At 42.2% G+C, this 20,014-nt stretch overlaps 1 protein-coding gene across 1 annotated transcript in view; it reads right to left on the reverse strand.

Annotated features, from left to right (window-relative positions):
- The window catches only part of LOC311252110 (mitogen-activated protein kinase kinase kinase 11), a 49,325-nt gene that overhangs the window by 26,121 nt on the left and 3,190 nt on the right, over window positions 1-20,014 (reverse strand). Inside the window, exon 2 of the mRNA XM_084344959.1 lies at window positions 1,478-1,658. Within this exon, the coding sequence (XP_084201085.1) occupies window positions 1,478-1,658 (181 nt within the window). The remainder of the gene's footprint in view (window positions 1-1,477; window positions 1,659-20,014) is intronic.

Below are 20,014 nucleotides of genomic sequence, written 5' to 3' on the forward strand. Positions count from 1 at the left end.
GTCATCATACATCAAAACAGTAGTTGGGTGATGTCGCAGTGGGTTACCGATTCAATCGGTGTCTAATTAAATATAGAAAGTCTAGACAAGGTATAAAATTACATTATTTTAGCATGTTAAGGGGGGCCAACAGGAAGTCACCCGACTGTCCAACGTGCTAGCTCTAGTGCAAATGCTGTATGGGCCCAAAAACACAGAACATCTCAGTGAGAAACTTTTGTAGGAATGAAAGCGGCTCCATCTTGGAACACAAAGTCCAGCTCTCCCTAATACATCCATGATTCTGAGGCTGCAGCTGTTACCATCTGACAATATCAGTTTTATCTTTCTCACGAACGAGAACATTGATATGACTGTCATATTTATAATAATGTATACCATTAAAAATCTGAAATTCCAGCACTCCTGTGGGGCGTCTCAGATATTTAAATTGTAAGAAACACCGGGTTCCAGGTAAAATTGTTCATTGTTCAAGGTGTCCTGGGTATTAGCTGTCCATTCTAGAAGAACAAGAGAGCACGTTTCTGTGTGATTCAGCCTCATTACCAGCTGCTCTGAGCCAAACGTCCTTGTGGAATCCTGCACTACCTCCAAGCTTTGTGAATCCCCCTCAATCAGAGATGTTTCCGTCACCATAGAAACACTAGTATCAGTCAGATAGCACCTTTTAGCAGAGATTGGTGCCATTAAACTAAGGATTGTTAGACTTAATGCTTTATATACTGGCTCATTATCAGGATGAGTTAAAAATACCAATGTCAAGAGTCAAAATTCTGGTTTGGTGACACACCAGTGATGGCTTTAAACTATTGGTTAAAAATGGCCTTCACATGATACATTAAAATCAAAGTATTAACTTTATGATCTTTATGTACTGTATCATAGCTAAATATACTGTGTATATAAAAAGGTTTACCCTTTAACTGGGAATAGTATACATTCAGCTTGTTACTTTCCAGGCAACAAAAGAAACCTCATACCATTTTTTTTCCCTTAAAGGAATAGTTTGAGATAAATGCATTTCCCCAAAATATAGATCTAATTCGTTAAATGTAGAGTATATCATTTCTGCTGCTAGGGGTCTCTCAATGAAAACAAAAGATTTAAGTAGCGCGGGAACAGGGGAGTTGTTGTCTTCATAGCTAAACAGCCACCATTGCTGAGGAAAATGTATCTACGTGACTCAGGCAGGAATGTTCATGGACGAGGTAATGTTTCATTTGAAGTTATCACGGCGGCCGAACAATTGAAACACACCGTTACCTTGGGCGTGGGCAGATGGATTTCTCTCAGTTCGAGCATGTTTGGAAACATTTGGGATAATGTGAGAACACAACTCGACAAAGTTTGCAAGAAAGGTCTAGTTGGTTCTAGACATTTTAAGGCAGAAATCTTACATATTAATTCTTTAAGGTACTATGACTCAATCCATATTCCCTACTCCTGCACATATCCACACACACACACAAGCACTAACCTCCAGACGTCGCTGCCCTTGGAGAAGGTGGATGACTTAATGACCTCAGGGGCCATCCAGGCGTAGGTTCCAGCAGTGCTCATCTTTGTGGTTTTGTGCCACTCCCTCGCCAGGCCGAAGTCGGTGATCTTCAACGTCAAACCCTCCATACATTCATTCTCTATGGGCTGGGCCAGAAGGACTGGAGGAGGAGAGGACAAGTAGGTGGAAAGAGAGGGAAGGAGGAAAGACAGATGGTTAGGACTTGGCAAGGTTTTAAACAGTTGAATGAAATCTATCACTGCAGAGGCTAAGTTTGCACTTCTCTTGCTCTCTCAGAAAAAACTCCTGTGAGACTGAGCTTAGTCGTCAGTCACACATTCTCAAATGGCCCGTTACTTTCTCACTTCCTCTTCCTCTTCTGTTTATGCCACTACAATTTCAAAACATCTCCACAAAACCCTCTGACCACTGAAAGACATAAATCTTCACCCCTTCACACAAATGACATTAATGTGCCAGATAGTGCTGCATTGTCTTAAACAAATGTCTCATTTCCACTGGCTTCCTACATATATAGCACGGTTTAGCTATCACACTGGGATGATATGAAGACTTTTATTTTGAAGCAGCTGCCAAATGCATAAACCATGCATACACACAAAATATTTATTACACCACTTTCCATGCAGGTTTCTCAATGCACAAAAATCAATGGGTGGTGAGACTGGTACACATCTTTAACACCATGCATGCAGTCTTTTTCAGTCTGATTAGTGTGGAGCTGCGAGCTGGCATAAAAGAATAAGAACAGCGTGCATTCGGGTTACATTTTATTTCGAGCTGTTGTTTTCCCTAAATGATGTTAGGACTGCATCTATAATTTAAATGAACCTTCACTGTGATTACACAGTGATGCGTGAGTTGTTAACCTTGTTTTCATTCTCTTCTGTGCTCGTCAGTATGCATTATTATAATTATAATGATCTTTATGTAAATGAAAAGACAAATACATTATCTGAGAATATGTTGCTGTATTATTGGGCAGTAAGAATACCTTCAGGTGTGACCCATTATCAGCTGCTTTGGCGTTGCTAGAGGAGACCGCCAATTTACAATCCAGGCGTGAGCGAGTTATCAGGGACGGTACTGATTTTCTGTCCGATGATGACAACCGCACATCAAGCAGGAGCTCGCACACTGCACACTGTACGCAGAGATGCACATCTTGGCATCTCGATTGAAATCAGACCACTATTTTTTAACTCCCTCCAAAGCCTGTGGATTTGAACTCTTCACCCTTCACCGCTTCCTGCCATTTTCAATTCTCAATTTCAAGATGATTGAGATGTAAGAGGTAAAGATGCGTGGGAACAGTCATATGTGGGGTTTTATAAATCTGACCTAAAAAAGACTGCATGTTTCCTGTTTTGTGTGTACACAGATTTCTACACCTGAATATACAGAGTTTTGTACAGCTTTGGCCCCAGGAACGTGGAAGTGTTTAATATTAAATAAATAAAAAAGACAAAAAACAAATAATGATATGAATACATTGACTTCTGAAGAGTTATTACTTCATTTATACATTTTACACAATTATCCAAATGAGGATTTATTTATTTATTACTTAATTTATTGATTACTGAAGACTTTGTGGGTCCATGCAAGAAGTGCTGCCCTGTCATATGGAAAACCACCCAAACCCGGGTGCTGACAGTACACCACCACTCTGTTGTGCAATGTCCCAACACTTGCTGAGGCACACTGGAGTTACACATCTGCCAAATCTATTGGTCAAACTGACTGTAAGCTGAGCGACAAGCCAATGTCCCAAACATCTTATCTCAAACCTGCAGACTACCATCAGGTCATAAATGATGTGCTCTCCGTTACCAATCTGAATCAGACTCAGGTAGGTTATTATTCATGTTATCTGTGAACTCACAACTGGATTCATCAAAAGTTTTAGGTCTGTTTTGCAGTGAAACTGTGGAGGAAACAGTAAATAACCACACTGATGCAAGACTCCAGAAAAACAGTTGTTTAACTGCCTTTCGTATAAAAAAGTCACGCAGCTTCTTATGACAGCGAGCACACTGCATAGAACAGAACTGAGAATACAGCACTGATTATCCATTCATGTTTTCTGACGAGGAAAACAAAGTTGCAACAAAGAAATATACTGTGCTGTCTAATGTGCCCTCATTGCAACACAAGGCAGAAAGCAGCAATGAAATGTATCAGAAGGACAAACAGGCAACTTTAAGTTCCTATGTGTGTCAGGCTAAGTGACCTCAGTTAATATTAATGAATATTACAATAATGCAGTTTCAGTGAAGAACCAAGTAAACACAACCAACTCCAATAATTTGGTGAACAAAATCTGAAATAGTAGTACTTAATTGGACCAGATGACATGATGTAGTTTGTTCGTTATGTTTGAAAGATCCATAATTATGAGCTCTCTAATTTAGCTATTTCTTGCAGACAAAGTAGGACAATTTCTCCAACAGTTCCCTCAAGTACTGCAGGGACTGGCTGATTTTCATCAATTACTGTGACTGGGAAACTAGAACAGTGCTGCCCAAAGTGGGGCCCAATTTCAATTTGGTCCTCCAAAAAAGATGTTCTGTGCTATGGGCACTGGACTTTCCAGTTGCCTACGATAGAGGCAACCATTACCATTACCTGGATGACTGAGAATCATCATCAACATAAAATAAAAATTAAAAAACATTAAAAACATACTATGTACATACTATGTACTATATTGCATTTTGTCACGATGCAATACGGTACGATACGATACGATACGATACGATACAATATGATATGCGCTTGCTTTTGGCCTGTGGCCCACCGTTAAATTTCAGTTTTGACCCTGCAAGGAAAAAAGTGTGTCGACCCTTGACCTTGGTTAATATGTTTCTGAAATCCATCTAAACTTTCACAAGATTCTGAAAATGCAGCAAAATCACAACTGCAAAAGTAATGCCAAGCTCACACCACAGGATTTTAGCCCTGATCTTGCCGTCGCCAACAGTTTTTGAGGATAGCCGACAACAGATCTAGGACACCAGACTCAGGGATAAAATGGAGGAAAACAGTCAACATTCAACTTGCATTCAAGATATTTTATATATTACTCCAGACATTTAGGTTACATAACTGTATTTTGATGTGTTGTTCCTACTAACTTCCCATTCAAATATAGTCATTGAGAAGCTGTCGCACTAACAATACATAACCCATTTAACCAAATGCAGCCTAGTTTTAACCTAGAGGTACAGGTGCCTTTTGACCTACAAACAGCACAAAGAAGAATCAGAATGTTTCTGATAGACACCTGACAGCTGCGACATGGATCAATCAGATACGGATGACTGATCTTAAGGAAGGGCTCTCTAAACATAGATGTAAACACAGAAATCCCAAAGGAGAAAAGTACACACTGTAAAATGTAATAAGCTATAAGTGAACACATATTGGTAACCAGCCAGTGTTATGCAACCGCACGCTGTTGGAAGGCTTTGTTTCTATGAAAATAGAATATAATGCTGAGGATGTCGGTTGCTGCGGTGTGACTCTATGTCACATGTCTCAGTATGATCGGCAGCCATGCCTCTCTTCCTCTTTGCTGGCAGGCTGGGCATCGTTCAGGGCAAGGCTGGCCGTCAAATGCAGGGAGGAGAAGCGGCAAAGAATTTGACTTATTATAGGGAAGTAGGACTCCTGCTATTTGCAGTCACTTTCCGACTTTCTGGGCTCGGCGCTCTTTTCCTTTCTTTTTTTCCCCCTTCTTTTGACCGAAAATCTATTTTCTTCTGTCTGTCTTTTCTTTAACGGCACAAATATGAAAATTTATCTTCTTCCACACATATGAACGATTCTCTCTCTTTCACTCTTTGTTGTCTCTCGCTTTGTCTCTCTCTCTCTCGCTCTCAGACATCCTGTGCTGAGTCTCGTAGCCCAGAGGCAGCGGGTTTGACGTCACAAAGGAATGCATCACAAGAGGTTGTGTTGTCTGCTCTGTGAGTGTGTGTGTGTGTGTGTGTGTGTGTGTGTGTGTGTGAATGTTGAAGAGGATAGGCGACTTTCATAACATACTTGCGCAGAGATTTCACCCAGTTCTGCTGTAACCACACATACAGTCACCTTCCTTAGCATTTTGTCTCTCAGATGGTGACAGGTACAGAGACGGACAATTAATTGAGGCTTTTGCTTCACGGTCTTGACAGCCTCGTTTTATTCCAACAGCCAGACAGCTTTTAAAATTGGCAAAAAACTCCATCAAGATATGTCCATCACAAACTTTCACATCGACTTATGCCTCCAGAAGAAGGCACAAACAATAAAATAGCAAAAGTAGCCACTGGCCAAAACAAAAACAACCTCTACAGTGAGAGAAAAAGTGCCCGCTCATTTAACCTTTTTGCAGAAAATCAATTTCTGTCCATTCTACGGCTGAGTCATTGTTTCTGTCAATTCCACAGGCCCTCAGGGAGGAGTTGGTGGTGTCGGTGATGGAAGGGGTGCTGGTATTTACTGCAGCAGGCCCTGATCCCTTGCTCCGCTTCTTTTGTCCATCTGCTGGTCAGTGTCTGGTGAAAACAAGCCCTGGTCAGTCACCCCTATCTCTACCCGGGGGGCTCGCTTACTGCATCAGGACCCTACTTCCTGGAAGTGACGCCGGTATCGGCGAATCAGCCTCCGGCGGCGGAGCACTTCCTTTAAAAAAAATGAAAAATGCAGGAGCCTATTTTGTTGTTCCTGCTTGCTGTTCATTGTGCACAATAAGCAGAGCGCTATTTTGGGAAACTGAGGTTAAGAGGGGTCACGTGGCACCAGACAGTGACAGAGACAGACAGGAGGGAAGTTTAGGTGCTGTGGTAGAGCGAGCAGAGGTGACAGAGGCAGAGAGAGAGAGAGAGAGAGGGAGAGGTGCTGAATGTTGATCGTTATCATATGATTGAGTGAGACAGGGCACAGCTAAAAGTGGCTGCATGGGCCTAGAAAGCAGAATTATAGATAATGGTGCGCACACACACCCACACACACCCCCACACACAAAGCATTCATTCTACATGGGCAAACAGATGCACACACAGACACTTAAGACTGGACACTCTCACATTCCTAGTCCATTTTTTAGCGATACTCCCAGCTGCACACAAGTAGCAGAGCATGGGAAATCTCTGCACACACACACACACACACACATACACACACACACAGAACATAAAAACACAGAAGCTAACTACCATACATACACACAAACAGAGGTGTTGGCTAAATCCCAGGAGTGCATAGGTGTACTATGACAAACGTGTTGTATAACTTTATATTGGCCAATTGTAAGATATGTATTATAGGCATATTTAGACCCAATTTACAACTTTCGTACCGAAATTTGAACAACCTTTCAAATGTCGGACATCTGAACTGATTTGTTGAAATTCAGAAATCATTGTTTGAGCGCAAAAGCCTTGCTAACCTTGCCAGCCCAGTGAGCATGACATTTCTAAGTCCTCCCAAGCTAATACAAAAGAGCATAAATATCTAATTTTATAATCAGGGAAACTAGGATAAAATAGACGGCAGTTGAGCCTAACCAGTTCAAAGAGCAGCATTAAAGCTAGCTAGAGAGAAAGCTTAACATTTTCAGACAAGTGAAGTTTTGTGCATGTTTAATCATGCCTTAAAAAATAGTTCAACATTTTAATAACAAATATGTTCATATGCTTTCTGTAAAATGGGAATATCTGTATCAGTGTCATGTCTGTGCTTTAAATACAGAGGTCAGTCAGGATGAAGCTGGAGATGGGAGACAGAGGGCCTTAAAGCAACGTTATGTAGAAACTGGTGTTTTGTGTGATTTGGTGACACACCACTGTCGTAAATACAAAACGCAGCTCTGTAACGATTTGTCAAACGTAATGTTGGTGCTCCCCACAAACATATGTCATTACTTCATAAAAATGTTATGTCTTGAAAACATGTATGTAACAAAGCTACACAGTGCAGAAACAAGTGAAGGGAGTAGTGTCTGTGACGGAGGCACCATTCACCCCATTACAAGACAATGCACCTTTAAAATGATTTTGAAGTACCTTTGGTAAGCAAATGGTATGGTCTGTTCACCCTGCTGCCATCTGGCAAAAGATACATTAGTATCCGCTGCCATACCACCAGACTACAGAGCAGCTTCTTCCCTCTGGCCATGACACTCCTGAACTCATCCTCATCACCCCACCATAAAATAATATATCTTGTGTCGCATAAAGGGACTACAACTCACATTTCGCTCTACAAGCCTGTGTCATAGAACGAGGATTAAATTAACCTTGAACACGTGCTTTAACCTGAGACTAAGTACACAAGGTGCTGTGTGGATGGATGAACTGCTGTTTGTCAAGAAACAGACAGACTGATGGACAGATTGCACATCCATGTCTCGATGTTAATAGGTTTACGTACAGAGTCGTGCTGGAAAGGGGCAAAATAACAATCCCTGGCTACAGGCCTATCTCACACTGGTGCATACACCCACACACACATTCAGGGACAGATTTATTATAAAGGCCGACAGGCACATTCATTTTTGAACTCTGACAGTTTCATAACACATACATACATAATGAATACACTGTATGTAACTCATGCATATAAATGCCTCTGCACTTGTGGGATGAATATAGCCTACCTGTATACACATTTATGCATACACTTATGGGTCCACACCACTCATCTTTGCACACGCGCACCAAGCATAGATACAAGCATGCAAATCCACCAAAGTAAGCATTTTAGCAGTCTCAGCACACATACACACACCACATTCTTCTTCCACTTCCTGAGCCGAGGCAGATAGAGTGCATCCACAGTTCAGCCCCGTCCAGCCTTCCTCCTCCTTCCACCGCTTCCATCGCACTCACGACGACTGCCGCGTTAGTCAGCTGCTTACTGGACGGCGTGTCGCAACACACGCTGTGTCCAAATCAGCCGCTGACCCACATAACGCCGAGTGTGCTGCTGACATCCTCAAAACTCTACCGAAAAAATTCTCGAGTTTTAAAGTGGTGCGCTGAAAGTCTGGACAGGATAAGTCTGGAGGGAACCATGGGAAAATATACTCACACTCTCCATGACCTTCATGCTGTATAAAGAGCTATAGAAACAAATAGCTTAAGGTCTTTTTTCTTAGAAACCTGGATCTGTATCAATTGTACGGTCTATACACGGGATTTTTATCTGCGTCCTCTGTTATCTCTCACCTGGTATCACATTTTGAGGAGGTGGTTACAAAAGTGGCAGGAAACCCACCTCTCCTTCAAAGGAGACCTGCGAGTATCACAACTAGATCAGTCTTGCCCAGACAGAACGTCTTCCTGCAAGACAGGCGAAACCGACAATGTCGCCACAAAAACACCGTGACAGATCTCCATGGCGACATGACTCTGTTTGGTATTGTTTGTTGTTCAGAGACAAGAGTGTGTCAGTTGCAGACATGACTCCTACCAGCAGCAGCCTAGATATGAGTTGGGTGCTGGGATTGACTCAGCCCTGCAACAGTTAGCTTAGCTGGAATCCCACTGTTGGGGGATTTTTGAATGGGATTCTCCAGGGCTGATGTAACGTAAGCTTACCTGACTGATTAAGTATGACTGTGTCCATTCCAAGTTAACACCCACTTGAAACGTTTCCCACGTTCCTTACATCATTAAAAGAAGAGCCTCAGGTCTATTTGGTTTTCATAACAGCTCAGTAAAAAGCAGCCAATGTGCTAAATCAGTTCAACGTCTTGTTAAAAAGACACTGTGAAATTAGAAATGAACTGAAATCGTTTCAGAGAACTCGCTCTGACATCATTACCGATGTAGTGACCTTGTGTTTCAAGGAAGTCATGGCAGAGAAAGGACAGAGCTGCCAAAGTGCACATCAATAAAATCAGACGGCTGGCAATGCCTGCATAACACAGAGTGTTAGCGGGAGGGTGGCATTTTGTTTTTAAGCCTCGGATTAAACTAAAGTCTAACGGACTAAGCTGAAATCATTAACATGTCTGGCTAATTACCTTACAACCTAGTAACTGAGCGTTTCTTACAAGGCCGAGGAGCGCTTGGTTTCATTAGCAGGGTCGGGAGGGTTACTTCAAAAATGTACTCTGATACATTACTAATTACCTCTAAAAATGTAGTCAGTATCGTAATCCAAGTATGACAATAGGAAAGGAATGTAACTTGACTACTTTCTGTTACTTTTGGTTTACTTCAATACCAAAAGTATGCAAATAATGAGAGAAAGATAAGAAATATCAATAAGGTGACGTTTATTTCATCTTAATGAGTGTGTATTTCTAAGAATACACACCAGAGGGATGTTGTGTGCGACTTGCATAGAGAGTGTGATAGAGAGTGTAACCTTTCACTCTCAGCACAATCTTCTTCCAACCATCCAGCCCTGTCACGATAACATGCCAGATGCAAAAAGTCAGCCCGCAAATGCCGCTCTCTGCCTCTTCACTCCGCACCTCACTTAATTATGTTTTCTCTATAATTTCACGCTGGAGCTACGACTCCGTCTCTCACCGCATTTCTCGTGCATGCCATCATTCCTCACCTGCTCCGATCTCGGGCAGGGTTGGACTGATTAATCCCTGTGTGACTGTCTCAGGCAGATATTTTGGGTAATCTTACTAAAATTAGGATACTTTGTGTTCATTTTTCTAACCAGAAAATAAGACATGAGCAAAAATCAAAACCCTATCCATGAAAATCGAAAATTCAAAGGTGCTCAATATCGGTCCAAGCTAATAATATCCACATCGGCTTTTAAATACCCGCATCGGTTGAACCTAGGAACCCTAACCTCCTCTATGCTCTCTCTACCTTCCTCCCGCTCCCCCCCTCCCTGTCCTGCACCCGTAGGCGAAGGGAGAATTCCGGCAGGGTGGGGGCTTTCCCCAGGAAGAACGGGAGCTTTGTCCCCTGAGGGACGAGGCCATAGGCTGACAGACAGTCTGGCAACCTCTGACCAGGCAGCCAGCGAGTGAGCGAGTGAGAGAGAGTGATAGGGCATAATCATAGTGCAGGAGATGAAACTAGCGCTCGCTCGGCTGAAGTTTCGAGCACGCAATATGTTGTTCACCGAGAGTAGAAATTAGGCAACGTCAGTGAGTTCACCGACCAGGCAGCAGCTTACGGATCGCTGTGAGGAGGCGATTCGTTCTTATTTGTTGAATGTCAAGATAAAGCTGTGATTCAGGTTCAAGGATGGTTACACATTCATCCTCTACTGCACAATAGTGCTGTCATTAGTATGTTTGTATAACGTTTGATTCATTATTATTTTTTGTTTCAGTCTGTTGAAACACTTAAAATGAGTCATTTAACGCAAGACACTCACCACAGTCAGTTATAAGTTGATCAGGTTTGTCCGGTCACACATTGGAAAAGCCGTCTAATGTTATCACAGCTGATAACAAATGTGTTGTTTTGACAGTTGGGCTGCTTCTTAACGGCCTTCTTCAACTGCTCTGTGAGTCCAAAACTCAAGGATCCATTAACAGTGGAAAAATCCACAAAATCCTCCAATTAAAACATGTGAATCAGCTAAATTTGAGCCATTTTTTCTTTGTAAATGACTCAAAATTATAAAGTATTTCTCTCTTTTTCCAGCACTGGTTAGCTGGTTGGTCACTGATATTATTCCTGCCTATATACCAACAACCAGGACACGAAGCCAATTCACAAACATGACACTGATAACTGCTTTCAAGTTGCTTTCTTGCTTTGTTTATCAGATTCAGTTAGATTCCCAGCAGTGTGTCGGCCCTACATGCTCTGTAGGAGACACGATGTTGAGATCAACATTAAGCACTCGAGTTATTCAGTGAAGAACAAACGATGCTATAGTAGTATAGTATGATATAGTGTAGTAACCAAAAGGAAATCAAACTTGGCTACATGACCAGGACAAACCTGCTTCTATAAAGCATAATGTCGAAAACAAACTACAAGCTAATCATCGTGAGCGTGACAGTTTGAAACACGCCCTCCAACACACACACACACACACACACACACACTCAGACACACACAAGGGAATATTCTGTTTCTGGGCACCCACATTAACGCTGTCAGAGGGGGGTTATAAATGATTCCCTGTGCAAAGTATCTGGTGCCAGGTAAAGGTCTTGGAAACGGTCACTTATTAACAAGTCTCCAGTGCTCATGTGTTGAAATTTAACCTTCATTAGTACTATTTCCTTACAGACTCAGACGGGGGTCATTACTGGGTTGATCCCGGAAGGCCTGAGGACGAGGTAAGTAAAGGTAGAGGTGGGAGGGAGCGCTGAGGTTCGGGGATGTAAATATGACGCAAAAGAAGATCCTGCTGCATGGATTCTGCAGCAGCAGGTCCACGTTGATTTTTCAAATGACGTTGGAGAGAAGACATAATAAGCATCAGAGACCCTGCCTGCTCATCTTGGGCTTGTGTTTGTACCTATCAATGACACTACAATATAGGAGTTGGGGACCACGCCAACATCCATCCCTCGACTACTAAGGTGGTGTGCAGGAGTTCTTGGGGTTTGTGTTGTGAGGAAGGGAAAGTGAAAGGACTGCTCAATGTTGTGTCTCCATGTCCCATTTTTTATCTTCTCATTAAACCTGCCCAGTTGGGGAAACCCAAGACGATCAGTCACATTGTTGGCAGCTGTGTCTCTTTTCTGCTGTTGGTGTGTTTCTCGCGTGGGCAGACTGACTTTGTTTCAAGCTCCTGAGGCTGAAAAACAGCTTAATTACAGTCGTGTAGTGCGGAGACGAAGACCCTATGCAACCCAAAAACAAACCAAAGTGGAATAGACTGTATAAACACACTAACTATAAGTGAAAATAGAAGCAAGTCTTGTGTACTAATGAACTGTCCTCGTCCTCATAACCATTTCCTCCTCTACAAACACATGAGTAGGTTTTGGCACATTTGCATGGGAGCTGTCTTGTGATCCGTGTGGAGAGCTGAGAATGAAGTTTTCGGACTGGACGAGGGGAAAAAAAACAACAGATTTCACTCTGGCCGAGTTCTAGAAACCTCTGTACTTCCTGTGCTCTCTGACCCTCCAGTGTCTGTGTGTTTTCTTCTCCTCTTTCCCTGCAGTTATTGTTCTGCCCCCTCACTCATCCAGCCCTGACTACACACACACACATACACATATTTTGCTGCTTTCATGACTAAGCGTGGGTGTGCAGTCATTGCGTGGGCAATTCTCATTTTGCACCTACAGTATATAATGTATACTGTTTGTGACACAGGCTCCACGCTGCAGGTAAACAATTTTAAGCCAAAATCACCATCTTTTTAAAACTCAGATGCCGGCATAAGGATATTATTCGATGAAATACTGATCATTACACTGGCCGCTGTCTGAAAAATCTCAACCTGAATTTAATAGTGCAATATTTGAATTGGACTGCACTCAAGTGTGCTCGGATAGTTTTCATTATTATTTCTAATATAAATATCTCTGGGAAATTTGATTGCGATTTGGCTTCTCTGCCCTGGAAAGAAGAGAAATCTCATGGAGATCTGCACTCAAAACAATTGAGAAAGTAGGATAAAGAAGTTGAAAGGAGTTGAAGTGGCGGTCAAAATACAATTAGTGAATGAAAGTAGCGAAAACAGAAGGGCTGGAAGGAGTTGAAGTGGGAGTAGGAATTCAATAAGTGAAAGAACGTGTAATGGCTTTTTAAATGGCCTCAGTTTCAGCGAGAGCGCTGAAAGGAGCTGAAGATTCAACTGAACTGTAGGTGATGCACTGAGTGAATAGGAAGGGTCAGTTGGCTCAAGTGTAAGCATTGAAAGCAGTTGAAGTGTCCAGGAAAGTGTTCAGTAGAAAATCAATGAAATGTATTCTTTAGATTTGGAGGAGGCCGTTTTTGGGGGGGGTTTTCTTACAAGAACCAGATTAGCCGTTTCCTCCTACTTCCATTCTTTATGCTAAGCTAAGTAATCACCTCCTGGTTCCGGCCCTGAACATGATGCACAGACATATGGTTGGTAACAGTTTTCACATCAAAACCATCTTTAACAGCTCAACATTGCGTAAATCTATTTTGAACATCATCTTGAGGACAGAAAAAAGGTTCAAGTTAGAGCTGGATCAATATATCGCTCAGCTATTGGCTGGTATTGGCCTAGCGCAGATATATCGGCAGCAGCATGTCGTCCAATATGTATAAAAACCTTTTTTAATCGTTCTTTTTGTTTTGTTTTTACAAAACACAAATTCATAATTATTAAATTCCCAGTGAAGTTTGCCGTTTTCAGTGCACTAATGTCAAAAAGTGTATTGCTAAACTGTAACATATCTTATATACATACCCGATATATCGGGTAGAGTATCGGCTGATATACTGATACTGAAATTTTTTTTACTACATAATATTGATATCAGCCCCCAAAATCCAGTATCAGTTGCACTATTGTTAAAAATCAAGATAATATCAACACAAAAAAAATCTGCTTTTGGACGCTTAGATCTAAATTTACTCTCTTCAGTACTATCATGGGAAAACCTGCAGATGAATTCTGTCCACACTTGCATGTGTGCAAATCTCTAACCGGCTCCTCAACCCAAGGTGAGCCTAGGATCTCCAAATTCTGCCCGCCTGTCTTTTCCAAAATAAAGAATAAAGTCAACAGGGAGACAATGTAGCCAGGCAGCTGGCTAAGCCGCACACTAAGTCAAGGCTAGCAAACTCCCCTCTGCCTTATCGCCCACCGACACTCACTCGGAGCCGGCAGCGACGCAGCTGAGCTCTACCCCAGGTGACCCCCGCGCACTCCCCTGCACGGTCACCCCAGGCACCCCTCGGATATGCCAGTCAGCATGCAGGCGCTGGAGATATAGCCATGTTTATGGATGGGTTACTTCATGACCATGCACTTTCTGCTACACTTGGCATTTGATGTTACACCTCCTGCTGAATAAAAGTACTTAGCTTGTGCATAAATTTGCTCTCCATGGTGACACGGATCAAAAGTTGTGAGCGAGTTGAGTAATTAAATAAAGTTTGAAAGCAGATAGTTGATGGTTAATTCATTAGGACTAAATTCCCTTTTGTGTGTTGTACATTTTAATGTATTCTGTTTCCTATTCTGAAGATCTCACTATAGTATCAATAATGTTGCTCAAGTTCCTCATTTTTGTTTACAGCATACAGCTGTTTCACTCCCTCTCCTGAAGGTCACTTAAGTCGACCCGGCTGGATCATCTCTGGCCTTGATTTCTCATGTAGAGCTATCAATATTCAGCCATTTCAACATCTGGGGGGCAAGAAGTGACGAAAAATTGTGAAGAAATCCCAGCACCACTCTCACACAATCATGTTTACGCTGTGATAACGTCCCGTCCCTCACGCCTGCTTTACATCATGTGTATCTCAGCTGAGTGGAGTGTGGGAGGGAATTAATGTGACATTTCAGTTGAAGTGGGAATATCAGCAGAATATCAACAGGGTTCAATGTCCCAGCATGTCCACTCAGCACCATGTGATCAGTCTCATGTATAGGTCACGTGACAACAACCAAGCCGTCACCATGACAGCCGGACAAACACCATTTATTAATGAAGACTGTGTGATGAGCTTGAAAACTCTGAAAAAAGCCATCAAGTGGACACTGTGTTTACATTATGTTGTCGAACCACCCTTCCCATGAACCTTCATGCTCAAATTGCCATCATTTTGCAGCGGTTTAAAGGGACAGTTAACTCCAAAATCAAAAATACATGTTTTTCATCTTAGAGATTGTTTTGGTGTGAGTTGCAGAGATCTGGAGATATCAGCCTTCTCCGCAGTATAATGGAACTAGATGGCCCTCAGCTTGCAGAGTCTTTCCAGAAATCATGACCTGATTACACAAGATAATCCACAAACCTTGCTGTGAGCAGTTTAATGCAGGAACTATTTTCTTTCTACCGAACGGCAACAGCCAACCATCAAGGAGGAAGAAGAAGGAAGCGTGCACGTACTCATGAATGAGGCTTGTGCTTGATGCAACACAGAATGTAAACACTGACAGTGTTTTCGACTGAGCTGTAACATCTTAGTCATCTTAGTTAGCTAACCTGTCGTCCATGAGTACATGCACACAGCGCTTCCGTGCAGTGATACGGTGGGCGGTTGTAGTTTGGTGGAAAGAAAATAGTTTCTACATGACAGTGCTCACAACAAGGTTTGTGGATCATCTTGAGTAACAGGCTCATGATATCTGATACGCGACATGGCTGTTTGATATTTGAGATAAGGCAGACATCTCTACGGCCAATATCTCTTAAACTCTAACTCACACCAAAACACTCTAGATGGATAAAGAGTAGTACGGGTAAGATGAAAAATATCTATTTTTTTATTTTGGGTTAAGCTGGCCCTTTAAGAATCATATATTTTGGATCATAACTTTAATCTTGTTCTGACATAAACAAGTTGTTCAATCCAGATAGAAACAGGTGCATGATGACACGTGGAGGTGCCAAGGAGAGATTTTCTTTCCAAACAAGGGATGTAATGACGTTCCTTTATAGATAATTACAGTAGTTAGCATGTTCTATAGGGGCTGACTGGGATGCATGCCCCGAAACAACAGCCTCAATGGTTAAATGTGTCTGAAGCTTCTCTAATGGACATATGGTAAAATGCCGGCTTCAATACTTTTATATTTTCTTAAGAACTCAATCTCCTTTCTTCTACAGTTTGTCTTGGCAGTGGCTCCTAAGAATCATTAAGAGGCGATTAAGGCCTCGGTCAACAGGTCTCTCACTTGTGCTCCCACCCTTTGCTCCACTCAGGCTCTGTCCTTTACCCAAAGTTGGATTATCCGGCTCCAGCTACAGTCAAGATAGCAGAGAGCAGTGCACCTATGGGTGATATCTCAAACACTGCTCACATAGTTTACAACAGTCTGCGGCTTCAAAAAGCAATCATGAATGCTTTTATGAACTGATTATGAATCAAACCACTATTTTTATCAGCTGCAGATAAGGAGTGACAAAATTGACTTTTTTATGTGGATGAGAATGTTGCTGATTACTTTAATGCAACATTGATTTTTGTTTCAGCCAAACATTTTTATCATTAAAACTTCACTTATTTCATTACATGGATTATATGGGATTGAGGCCTGACCCTGTGGCTCAACAAGAATAAAATTATCTTGCCCTTTCACAAAAAGCGTCTTCGTGCGGTTTTGAATGAGACAGCGCGATCGCTACACTGCCTTAGTGCTGAAGTACATGTGGCAGCCGATTAAAGATTTGACTGGCAAACTGACAGGAGACATTAAGCCTCACTGACATTCTTCACTGCTAAATTTCCATCTGTAGATAGGACTTTTATGGTGTTCATCTTTCTAACGGCCTGCTAAACTGAGTTATTGGCTCACTTATCGCCTAAACTACACATGTTAAATGATAATGCGGCGGCCTTAACAAAATACAGGTGCATGCTCAGACTTTATCAGCCTCTAAAAGCCCCCATTCCCCCTTCACTAAATAGCTATGTACAATCACAAAATAGCTAAAATGTCTAAATTGCCCTCATGGTTCCCCCTGCTGAATAGGGGAATGGTGGTTGAGTGTGTGTGTGTGTGTGTGTGGTAACAGGAGTGCAGTTCACCAGACACATGCAAACATCACACACCCAGCCGCCAGGACACTCAGACACACACACAGGGGATGTTTTGAGTGCACTGCAGTGTGGGGCACTGGGGGCCCTGAATGAAAACATGCTGGTAGAGGGATGTATCAGATGCTTGTCCACTCATGGAAAAATAAAAAGGACATGTTGATCCAAGATCTAACTGTGGCTTCTTCCTGAAAAAAAAAAAAGGCCTGCGAGTTTCAGCCCAGCAAGTGCTTAGCTTGGCACTTTCCCCACCAGTTCTAACTAAAGCCTCTGCACAGTTTTATGGCATGTGGTGATGCCTATAGCTGTTTTTGGGTCTATGAAGGCTTTGTGCAGATAACGGACAGTGGAAGGATGACAGCAGGACTGAATACACTTTAAAAGGCTGTTACTGACAGCAGGACTTTTACTGTAGCTGCAGCAAGAAAAAATGTTATGTTAATTACAGAACACTTGAAACAGCACTTATAAATATCTTTATATAAACAATCGACCAAACTAGTGTGGAACTTGAAAGGGGTTGATGAATCCACAGAGATTTATTCCGGTTTTCCTCAGCTATACTGAACATTGTAGTGTCTTTCAGCTCAGTTGTGGTTTTATGGCCTGCAACATTACGGTTCTGATTCACACGAACCACTATCATAAATCTTATTTCCAAGTGGCTATTTTACATTAGAAAAGTTTGGATGAACCCATTGTACACTACCTGTTGGACAATAAACAGCAAGGGAACAAAGTTAGCAACTAGCTTGTGAACACAGTGCAGGATTTATCCGCTACATGAGCAATCCATTTCAGTCAATAGGTGGTGGAGACCAAAAGAGAGCTAACAGAAACAGACTGTTGGCCCTACATGTGCCAGGTGATCAGACAAATGCCTGTGAATGCTAATGTTGCTCTGTAGTTGCTGCATGTGTAAATAAGCAACTGTTTGCTAATGCGTTAGCCATAACAACTTTGCAAAGTCATGATATGTCAATGTTGTGTTTACATGTTATTCCTCTGGACCCCTAACCCTTAACTGCTCTTTTAAAGTCTATCAGAAATTTAGGAAGTCATCCCCCATGGTTAAAAAACACGTCAAATTGATTTGACAAATGTACTGCTGATGCGTTTTTAGATGGTAGAAAGAAAATTCTTGACAGATATTTCTGAAATACTCCCTTTAGGACTTGATCACACAGCCACCTCAAAAACGCTTTGAAAAAGCGTGTTTTGGGCAACAGCTTGGTGCCCCTGTGGAGTGTGTGACTGAGTGCACAATGGGTCAATCATATATAGACAACGGAAAGCATGCCAAGGTGTATTGCAAGACATGTGCCCTTTTTTCTAGGAAAGACGTAGGTGTTAGCGCTAATGTGGGTCACGGTTCAAAGTCTGAAGATTTGAACCACTGATACTAAGTCTGTGTTAGCCAGTGAGGGTGGAAATGAACTGATATGATTAAAAAACACATAAAAAATAGCTGCAGTCCGACAGCTGAATACTCATAACTAGAAAACAGAAACGCTTCCTTTAAAGATAATTTTTTACCCAAAACACACTACACCGCAGATATGTATGCTGCAACAGACACACGCAACCTATTTTCACTTGATCTTTAGGAGGATATGGTGTTTGCTGCAGTACTGTATGGCTTGCAGAGTGGTAAGGCTCTGAAACCACCGAAGATAACTGCGAGATACTAAAACACTAGCCTGCTAAAAACAGAAAATGACTGAGTGCACAAGGTGCGAAAATTCCCCAGACTCCCCTGATATATAGACACAATAGCAAGAGAAAGAGGCTCCTCTCCTCTCTGTCCTGTATTTACTTTTGGTGGAATTCCAGTTATGGCCTCTGGCTTCGACCCAAGTGCCCGACCATGCACTTTCTTCAGTGATCCTGTTTAATCAGCATCTTCCTAACAGGCCAAAGTCCACTGGTCATTAGCTGCGACTGCTACTTTTGGCTCTTGTTTTTTCGATGACTTCACACCTTAATTCATCACTGTAACAGTTGGCCCTAATGCTCAAAAGTAATCATCTTTTTAATGTATTTTTTAATTTATTAATGTGCTGGTGGTCAGTTTCCTCACCTTATGTTTTGGTGAGGTGAGAAAAGGTGGCATCATATCATCATAAAGGAGTTGGGTTTTTTTCATTTCTGGGTGAATTCCCTTTTTGTCCAACCTCCCTCTTCTACGATTACTTCAATGTTTTCTACATTTCTGGTAATGAACACGTCTTTTTGCCCAACTGTGCTATGGTCCACTTGAGGCTACAGTTGGAAACCAGGCTCTCCACCTCCTCTTTGTCAGATGTCTCCCTTCATGATTGCAAGGCGCCGACGCAAAATGGCAGCTCTAGAAAGAAGAACTTGCACCATTAATTCTGAGGAACTGACACCATAATCTGAGGTTTACCGTTGCTCCTTTGGTACATTTTGTACTGTCATCATTTGATTTTTTAAAACTGTGTGTGCATTTTTCATTACAATGCCCTTATGTTGAGATGCTCTTGCACCTGTGCGTTAAACCTGTCAGCACTTTGGTTACAGCAGGGCACATTACCCCCCTCGCCACTGGTCTCATCTCTTCCCCCACCCCTCCCCTTCTACCACCACAACAGGATATTGCTCAGTGGCACAACAGGGGTATGGCTGTATGGAGACATGTAGGGGCAGGCCAGGGACAAAGATGCAGAGAAGACTTTTTAAAAAAAGCAAGAGGCAGGAGGAGGCAGGAGAGTGATATGATCTTCCCGCACACAGAGAGGGGGATTGTGCTGGCTTTGGCCTGCCTCATATACAAACACTATATTAACATAACTTTCTTTTGCGCTACAGGAGACAGTTTTCCTGTGGAGAAGGGTGGAACAGAGTTTGA

This window comes from Pagrus pagrus, assembly GCF_965226575.1.
Source record: "Pagrus pagrus genome assembly, chromosome: 22".
NCBI lineage: Eukaryota > Metazoa > Chordata > Actinopteri > Spariformes > Sparidae > Pagrus > Pagrus pagrus.